At 60.8% G+C, this 9,234-nt stretch overlaps 1 protein-coding gene across 4 annotated transcripts; it reads left to right on the top strand.

Moving 5' to 3' along the window:
• The first annotated feature begins 1,041 nt into the window (after positions 1-1,041).
• SLC39A13 (solute carrier family 39 member 13) lies at positions 1,042-8,986 on the top strand. Of its 4 annotated transcripts, none has more exons than XM_025355410.1 (10): positions 1,042-1,209; positions 2,608-2,936; positions 4,428-4,541; positions 4,837-4,958; positions 5,902-6,009; positions 6,099-6,188; positions 6,913-6,963; positions 7,258-7,390; positions 7,541-7,640; positions 7,773-8,986. In XM_025355410.1, the coding sequence occupies exons 1-10, from the start codon at positions 1,169-1,171 to the stop codon at positions 7,846-7,848; spliced, it is 1,164 nt and encodes a 387-aa protein (XP_025211195.1). In that variant the 5' UTR covers positions 1,042-1,168; the 3' UTR covers positions 7,849-8,986. The 4 variants fall into 4 exon arrangements, with proteins under 4 accessions (XP_025211195.1, XP_025211196.1, XP_025211198.1 ...); XM_025355411.1 differs by having other exon boundaries at positions 1,048-1,209; positions 2,628-2,936; positions 7,520-7,640; XM_025355413.1 differs by having other exon boundaries at positions 1,052-1,209; positions 2,628-2,936; positions 7,258-7,386.
• Positions 8,987-9,234: the final 248 nt, after the last annotated feature.

Raw genomic sequence — 9,234 nt, 5'->3', positions numbered from 1 at the left:
GGAAAGTGACAGAGCAAATGGTTGGAGCTGCCACGGGAGGCTGATGAGGGTCAGAGACTTAGAGACCTGTACTCGGTCGCTATCTCTGCCCAAGAGAGTACTCACATGCCCCTTCCTGAATCTTCTCCTACAGTGTCTGATTTCCAGAGAATACAAAGTGGAAACGCCAAGCCAGACTCCCACTGCTGTTCAGGACCTAGAAGTGAGAAGTGGTATCACATACTCTGGCTTCAGGACACCCAGGCTTGAATCCTGACTCTGCCATCTGTGCCACTGTGTGACCCTGGGCTAACAGTACCCACCACAACGGGATAAGATTCAGTGAGATAATGCGAGTGTATAGCACATAGTAGGTGCTCAGTAAATTGCGGTTATAAGAACTGCCATCCAGTGTTTGCTGCCCTAGTCTAACCAAAGAGGTCAGGTCTAGCTTCCTCCAGGTGAGGGGAGCACAGAGTCCTCCCCTTCCAGGTTTGGAGTTCCCATCAGCAGGGTCCAGCCACCATGCATTGGACCCCAAAGGGTTACAAGCCCTGGAGACAGTGGCCTGAGGTTCCCAGCGAAAAACCAAAGCATAAAAATAATTCGATGAGTAAGAATAAAATTCCCTCTTCTGAGGTTCCCGGGGCCAGGCCCCTCCCTGCGGCAGGCACTTCCCCTTTCCCTTGCTCATGGAGGAGCCAGGCGGGGCTGACTCAGAGCAGGAGCGCACAGCCGTCCTCCCAGCCCGACCTGGGCGGAGTGGTCTGGCGGCAGGGTGCGCCCCCGTGCGGCCGTGGGCAGACTGCGGCCCTGGACGGGAAGCGGCGGCCAGATCCGCAAGCCCCGCAGCTCGGCCGATCGCGGTCCCCGCAGAGCCGCCGCCTCCGTCCCTGTCCAGCCTGGCTGAGCGCGGTGCGTGTGGCGCTCCCACTTCCTACCGGCCCTCCCCTCCGACCCGCAGCCCGGCCCAAACGGAAGTGCGCCCTCTGCCCGGGTCCCCCACTGCCGCGAGGCGGAAGCGCCCTTCCGCCGCCACTCCCCCCGGCCCCGCGGCACGCTGCGCCTCGGGTTCCGGACAGGCCCCTTGTGACGTGGCCGCGCGCCGGGGGCGGCCCCGGGCCGGGGGGCCGGGCGGCCGGGCGGCCGGGCGGGGCAGAGCCTGGGCGGGGCGCGGCACCGCAGCTGGATGGCCGGGGCCGCCCGGAGCGCCGCCGCCGCAGCCGCACGGTGAGTGCCCGCCGGACCCTCGGGGCCCGCGTCCCGGGCGTGACGGACCCGGCCGATCCCTCGCCCCGTCTGACTGGTCCTCATCAGACCTGGGCCGGCTCCCAGGACCCAGGAGTCAGGCTTCCCCACCTCGGCCTCCTCTCCCTCATCGCTCCGCGCCCCGCGCCCCATCCCTCCCTCGCTGTCCCCTCAGCGTCCCACCCGCCTCTCTCTGGCTCTCTCACTCTCTCCTTTCCTCTCCCCTCGGACTCTCAGTGTATTCTCTCCCGCTAACCGGTGGTCCCCTCACCTCTGCGTGACCGCCTCGGCCTGGCCCAGTCTTGCCTGTGGTCCCCAGTGGAGCTCCGGTGGCTTTATCAGTATGCCTGATTAGTTAAGGCCTGGAGGTCCTAGAGATGGGCATCTCTGCCACCACCCAGAGGCAGCTGCTTTCTTCCCCTCCCATCTCCATCAGAAGGTGAGGAAACTGAGGCAGGGACGTCACTAGCTCAAGGTCACAGCCAGCCTGAGGCAGGGCAGACCACATTTAAACCTCATGCCCGAGTTTCCAGATGGAACTTCTCGCTTGGTTGACTCACGTCCACATCCTGTGATCGGCCGGCTGGGCACATTCCTGCTACAGGGAGCTCCAGGCCTTCCCTGGCACAGGCAAGGCTTCTGCGCCTTCTCATGCACATCCACCTGCACTTTCAGGCTTACCTCGCTCTCACAGCTGAGGCAGGTGATATTGATCCCTGTCCTGCAGATGAGGGCACTGAGGTTCAGACGGGGAGGGGGCTTCAGAGATTTGCCCAGAGTCAGACAGCTCAAAGTGCAGTGTAGAGTTCACCGCGGGGGCTCTACAGTCTGCTCTCTGCATGGGAGAGGCATCCCCTGGCTAAAGGCTCCTTCTTCATCAGCCCCACCTCCTGTCGCTGTCAGTGCCCCAGGGACATTGGTCTCATGTCCTAGGAAGAAGCGTGGATGGTCTTGCCCTGGCTCAGCTGCTCAGTTTCTCCACGTGTGTCTCTCTGAATCCACCCCATGCCCTTAGAAGGGGAGCCTCAGTCTCTGGGGTGTCGCGGGCGGCAGAGCCTCCCCTGGCAGCCAGAGATACCAGACTGGGCCGGGCCGCCGGTGGCTGAGGAGAGCCAGCCAGCGCCTCACCCTGTCATTAGGGAAAGTTTAGCCTCAGGCGGAGGTGCTGACACAGTCTGGAGCTGCTCAGAAGGAAAAAATACGCGGTGATCGGGAGTGGCGCGTGGAGACACAGGGCCCCATTGCTGTGCACCGAGCATTTGGATGCTCAGACGCTCTGGCAAGGACAGCAGGAGGGTGGATGCCAGGGTCCCTTGGAGGGAGGAGGGAGGCGCCACGTTTCCTAAGCAGGTGTGCGGCCAAGGCTGGCAGCTCATGTAGGTGGCCTTTGTGTTTTTCAGTACGTGGCATGCCTGGATGTCCCTGCCCTGGCTGTGGCATGGCGGGCCCAAGGCTCCTCTTCCTCACCGCCCTTGCCCTGGAGCTCTTGGGAAGGGCTGGGGGTTCCCAGCCGGCCCTCCGGAGCCGGGGGACTGCGACGGCCTGCCGCCTGGACAACAAGGAAAGCGAGTCCTGGGGGGCTCTGCTGAGCGGAGAGCGGCTGGACACCTGGATCTGCTCCCTCCTGGGTTCCCTCATGGTGGGGCTCAGTGGGGTCTTCCCGTTGCTCGTCATTCCCCTAGAGATGGGGACCATGCTGCGCTCAGAAGGTGGGTGGCTCTCCAATGGCGCCCAGGGCCGGCCAGCATGTGGGAAGCACACTGCTGCTCTTCTTAGGAGACCCCGGGTCACAGAGTGTCTGAGATGGAGGGAGAGGATTGAATAGAACTTCTCCCCTTGGTACTCTCAGGAGTCATCTAGCCAGGGGTGGCTGGTTCTGGCTTCCCCAGGAAGCTATGAGCACCTGGTAGCAGGGCCTGCCCCTGGGGAGGGGGTCCAGGAGATGGGGATGTAGGCACGGGTGGGAGCTTTGCCCTGACTACCCTTTTGTACCAGGAGCATGTACTGCCCGTTTATAAATAACGTAACAAAACACGCAGGAGAGCTCTAGGGAGCTGCTAAGAATGCATGTGCCTATCCCCCACCCAAGAGGGATGGACCAGGGCCCTGGGAATCTGTTAGAAACAAGCATCCCAGAGGCTGGTGCTGCCTGCTGGATGCTCAGGAATCATTCACTTACCAGATAGTTACGCAGCAGCTCTGTGCCAGGCACTGAGCTGAGGGCGGCTGTGACCCTGCTCGGGCGACAGTCAGGCCTGTGCTCACCCTTCAGAGCAGCCCTGCGAGGTCAGTGCAGGGAGCACTTGGATTATTAGTTCCATTTTACAAGTGGGGATGCACAGGCACAGAGAGGTTCTTTGACCAGCCCAAAGTCACCCAGCCAGGAAATAGCAGTTTCCCCTGGGATCCCACCCCAAACTCAGCTGCCTCTGTCCTCTAGGCCTCAGTTTCTCTATCAAGCCAAAGGGTTGGACATGGCTTTCAGGCAGGCGACTTCCAACTCTGGATGCTGCAAGTCCCCAAATCTCTGCCACTTTTCTGAGAGTGACAGCAGCTGAGAAAAATTCCCACTTATTGAGCACTTGCTATACATATTGTCATTTAATAAGAGCCCATAAAAGGCACACGACTGTAATCCCAGCAGTTTGGGAGGCTGAGGTGGGCAGATCACCTGAGGTCAGGAGTTTGAGACCAGCCTGGCCAACATGGTGAAACACCATCTCTACCAAAAATATAAAAATTAGCCGGATGTGGTGGCACACACCTGTAATCCCAGCTACTTAGGAGGCTGAGGCAGGAGAATCGCTTGAACAGAGGTTGCAGTGAGCCAAGATCACGCCACTGTACTCCAGCCTGAGCAACAGAGTGAGACTCTGTCTCAAAACAAAAGATAAAATAATAATTCCCATAAGACCCAATTTACAGATGGAGAAACTGAGTCTCCAAAGTCATCTGCCAAGGTCACCAGCTAGTGGGTTGGGAGCTGGGACCTGTCAGCTCTTCACCATGATGTGGTGGTGGCCCTATGGGCATTTGGCAGGGTGTGGTGTTTCTGCTGTGAGGTGGGGGGCCCAGGAAGAGCAGCCACCCATCTCCAGCCTTCTGCAGGCCCAGGAAGAGCCCAGTGAGTGGAGTGGGATGGAGGTCAGGCCAGGAGCTCCAGCGGGTCGGCCCCCAGATCCCACATCTCTCCCTTGTAGCTGGGGCCTGGCGCCTGAAGCAGCTGCTCAGCTTCGCCCTGGGGGGACTCTTGGGCAATGTGTTTCTGCACCTGCTGCCCGAAGCCTGGGCCTACACGTGCAGCGCCGGCCCTGGTGAGTGAGGCCACAGGCCAGGGGCAGGACGGTGCCAGGAGTGGGGGCCTGGTGCCCACGCCCAGGGATGGCCAGGATGACCAGGAGAGGGATTCTGGGTATCTGGCAGGAGCTTGCCTGGGAGGGAGGGAGGGAGGGTCATCATCCCGGTCTCAGGGCCCTGGCCCTAGTGGGAGTTCTAGGCCCCAGCTGCCCGACCCACCCTTGTCACTGCCCTGGTGCCCTGGATGAGATCCCATTCCAAATGGCCCCCTCCTATGGCCCTGGCTTGGCCTGGCCTTGCCGCCCCCTGCAGGTGGTGAGGGGCAGAGCCTGCAGCAGCAGCAGCAGCTGGGGCTATGGGTCATTGCTGGCATCCTGACCTTCCTGGCGTTGGAGAAGATGTTCCTGGACAGCAAGGCGGAGAGGACCAGCCAGGTGGGCCCCAAACCCAAAGGCCTGGATATATCAGCCTCTGTTCTGTGGTGGTGCCTGGGGCCTGGAGGCCCAGGTTCTGAGTTGAGCCCTGAAAAGAGGGGTCTCCTGGCCCTCCCCTGGGAGCTGCGGGAGGCTGGGCCACCTTCCTTGGGAGTGACAGCATTAGCCCCTGATGTAGCTTGTTCTGGTAGCCTGATGGTGACAGCAGTTGGGGAAGGTTTGTTGAGTTTGGGGGCACCCAGCTGATAGAGTAGCAGAGAATTCTAGCTAGAAAAAAGAGGGGCTCCTGTCTTTTTTTTTTTTTTTTTTGAGACGGAGTCTCGCTCTGTCACCCAGGCTGAAGTCCAGTGGTGCAATCTCGGCTCACTGCAACCTCCGCCTTCCAGGTTCAAGCGATTCTCCTGCCTCAGCCTCCCGAGGAGCTGGGACTACAGGCGCGCACCGCCATGCCCAGCTAACTTTTTAGTAGAGACAGGGTTTCACCATGTTTTCCAGGATGGCTCGATCTCCTGACCTCGTGATCCACCCACCTCAGCCTCCCAAATATTATTATTATTATTTTTTTGAGACAGAGTCTTGCTCCGTCACCCAGGCTGGAGTGCAGTGGCATGATCTCGGCTCACTGCAACTTTCACCTCCCAGGTTCAAGCGATTCTTCTGCCTCAGCCTACCGAGTAGCTGGGACTACAGGCGCGCACCACCACGCCCGGCTAATTTTTGTATTTTTAGTAGAGGTGGGGTTTCACCATGTTGGCCAGGCTGGTCTCAAACTCCTGACCTCAGGTGGTCCATCTGCCTTGGGCTCTCAAAGTGCTGGATTACAGGCATGAGCCACTGCGCCCGGCCCCCTGTCTCTCTTTTTCCATCTCTCTCTCCCCTTCTGTCTGCCCTGGCTGAGTGGGGGGCATCTAATGTCACCTCTCCCTCCTTCTCCTGGCCCTAGGCCCCCAACAAAGACCCCACTGCTGCTGCCGCTGCGCTCAATGGAGGCCACTGTCTGGCCCAGCCGGCCGCAGAGCCCGGCCTCGGTGCCGTGGTCCGGAGCATCAAAGTGAGTGGCCTGCTCAGGGCCCCTGCAGCCGTACAGCCCTGAGTGGCCAGTCCCACTCAGCCCTGCCTCCTGCCTTCCCTTCTTCCCAGGTCAGCGGCTACCTCAACCTGCTGGCCAACACCATCGACAACTTCACCCATGGGCTGGCTGTGGCTGCCAGCTTCCTTGTGAGCAAGAAGGTGAGGGGCTTGGGGCTGGTAGGGCTCTGGCGATTCTGGTGGCAGCCATGTGGACTCTGCCTGTGTCTGGAGTCTCTGCTTCTTGCCCCTCCATTGCCAGCGCCCTCATCTAAGACCCTCATCCCCATCCTCCCTGCTGCTGTCCTGGCCGCTACCGTTCTGATCCTGAGCCCCTGGTCTGTTCCTGTTCCTAGCACTCCTTGTTGGGTGCCTCTGTCAAGCTGCTAGGCGTGGACCCTGCCTGCTCCTAGATGCTTCTTCCTCCACCTCCTCCCTCTGGCCTCTGGCCCAGGGGCGGCCTACTCTGCAGCTGGCCGAGCTCCTTCCCACCTCACACTGTTCCCCCTGCCTGGAATGTTCTCCCGCCCACGCTTTGAGCAGCTGACGACTCATCCTTGGGGCCTCGACTTACGTGGACTCCTCCACCAGGCCTTTGCTGACCTCCTCATCTAAATTTGGTCCCTGGGCCTGCTCCCCCGGGCACCCTGTCCATCCTTTCCTTCCCAGCGCCTGTGAGTGTGTGAGTCCTGTCTCTCCCCTCTAGACCGCTAGCTTCGTGAAGGCAGGTTCCTTGTCCCCTTTAGTCACTGCTGTATTTCCAGTGGCCAACACAGTGCCCACCCAGGGCCAGCTCAGAGCAGAGTAAACCTCTGTGGAATGAGTGGGCAAGTGGGGTGCCCAGGCCTCAGCACAGACCCTGCAGCCACGGCTCCCCTCCCTGCAGATCGGGCTCCTGACAACCATGGCCATCCTCCTGCACGAGATCCCCCATGAGGTGAGCGCTTGTAGGGCAGCCCCCAGAGGCCCAGGCCCCCACAGTACCCATGGTCAGCATGAGTGTGGAGCTCAGGAGGGCTTGGGGGTGGGCCTTCCCAGTGTGGCACTCTGGGGCTGGGCTGTGAGGGCTGGAGCTCCTCACCCCAGCAGCCTGCAGCTGCCATCTCTGCCATACTCAGGATGAGAGTCCCAGGGGCAGGGTGGGGAAGGGCTCAGTGTGTGTATTGTACCTGAGCACTCAGGGTATCAGGCCCTGCTGGGGCGCAGGGTGAACCTCCGGACCTCCCTTCAGGTGGGCGACTTTGCCATCCTGCTCCGGGCTGGCTTTGACCGATGGAGCGCAGCCAAGCTGCAACTCTCGACAGCGCTGGGGGGCCTGCTGGGCGCCGGCTTTGCCATCTGTACCCAGTCCCCCAAGGGAGTAGGTACGGGCGTGCTGGGTGGTGGTGGCGGGTGGCATCGGTAGAGGGTCACCAGCCAAAGGATTTGGCTGCCTCACCGCTGGTCCCCAGGCCCGGGAGGCAGGGAGAATACGCGGTGCCCTGGGTGCCCAGTCGGGTGTTCTCCCGCTGCAGAGGAGACGGCAGCCTGGGTCCTGCCCTTCACCTCTGGAGGCTTTCTCTACATCGCCTTGGTGAACGTGCTCCCTGACCTCTTGGAAGAAGAGGACCCGTGGTGAGTGACCTGTTGGCGGAAGAGGACTGCCACTCACAGGGCCCTTAAGAGGCTCAGGGGGGAGGGGCTCCTGGCCGCTGCCTGCTCCTCCCTGCCCATGCCTCCACCATGAGCCCCGTTCCCTCCCCACAGGCGCTCCCTGCAGCAGCTGCTTCTGCTCTGTGCGGGCATTGTGGTGATGGTGCTGTTCTCGATCTTCGTGGATTAACCTTCCCTGATGCCCTGACGCCCCTGCCCCCTGCAGCAATAAGATGCTCGGATTCACTCTGTGACTGCCTATGTGAGAGGCAGAGAGGGCGAGTGCCTGCAAGAGAGAATGAGCCTCCCACCAGACAGGAGGGAGATGTGCGTGGATGTGTGTGATGTGCACATGTGGCCAGAGGCGTGTGTGCGAGACCGACACTGTGATCCCTGTGCTGGGTCCGGGGCCCAGTGTAACGCCTGTCCCCAGCCATGCTGTGGTTACCTCTCCTTGCTACCCTGTCATCTTGCACCTCCCGGAGTGAGCAGCGAGGAACAGCAGCACTGGTCCCAAGCAGAGGCCTTGCCCTGCTGGGACCCCGGGAGTGAGAGCAGCCCAAGGATCCCAGGGTGCAGGGAACTCCGGAGCTGCCCACCTCCTGCTGCCCCCTCTGCACACGCAGCCAGTCCCCAGGTGGCCTAGGGGCTAAGGCTGGGGCGGCTTCTCTCCCTTTTCCTGGCCCTTCCTTTCCCACCTCTAAACCAAAGAAAGGAGAGGCAGGTGCTCGTGTACCCCAGCCCCACTCAGCACTGACAGCCCTCAGCTTCTAGCAGTGAGCTGGGAGGCACTTCCTAAGACCCTTTCCTCAGGGCTGCCCGCCCTGGGAGCTCATTCCTGGTCAACACACCCTGGCAGCACCAGCAGCTCATGTCACCTCCGGCTGCCAAACAGCAGCCTGCTGGGCAGGGAGCAGCCGCAGGCCAGAGAGGCCTCCTGGTCCAGCTCAGGGACGCTCCTGCCAGCACAGGGGCCAGGGACTCCTGGAGCAGGCACAGAGCGAGCCCAGGCTGCTCTCCCCAGCTCAGGCCCCTTTCCTTCCCCACTAGGGTTGGGGTAGGTGGGGGCGGTGAGGGCTCCGAGTTGTCAGCGCTCAGGAATGTGCTCCGGGAGAGTGCTGAAGCCATAATCCCCAAGCATTTCCCTTGGCTGACGCCCAGGTACTCAGCTGGCCCACTCCACAGCCAGGCCTGGCCCTGCCCTTGACCATGGATGTTTTCAGAAGTGGCCATCGAGAGGTCTGGGTGGTTTTATAGCAACTTTGCTATGATTCCGTTTGTATCTGTAAATATTTGTTCTATAGATACACAAATAAATATTATCCACACACTGGCTGCCTTGGTTCTGCACGGCCTTCCATGGCCACGCAGGACCTTCCTCAATGCCACTGCCAGTTGCCTGTCTCTGAACTGTCACCCCTGCAGTGCGTCTCTGAACATTCCATGTCTTCCTGGCTTATTCCAATAGACGGAGCACCTATACCAGCCTGGCCCTGTGCCATTTTAGTCCCTCACCACCAACTCCAGGACGCTGTCCTTCTTTCTTTTGAGAGTCTCACTTTGTCACCCAGGCTGG

The sequence above is a fragment of the Theropithecus gelada genome, chromosome 14, assembly GCF_003255815.1.
Source record: "Theropithecus gelada isolate Dixy chromosome 14, Tgel_1.0, whole genome shotgun sequence".
NCBI lineage: Eukaryota > Metazoa > Chordata > Mammalia > Primates > Cercopithecidae > Theropithecus > Theropithecus gelada.
This window is presented reverse-complemented; position numbering and strand designations above follow the sequence as displayed.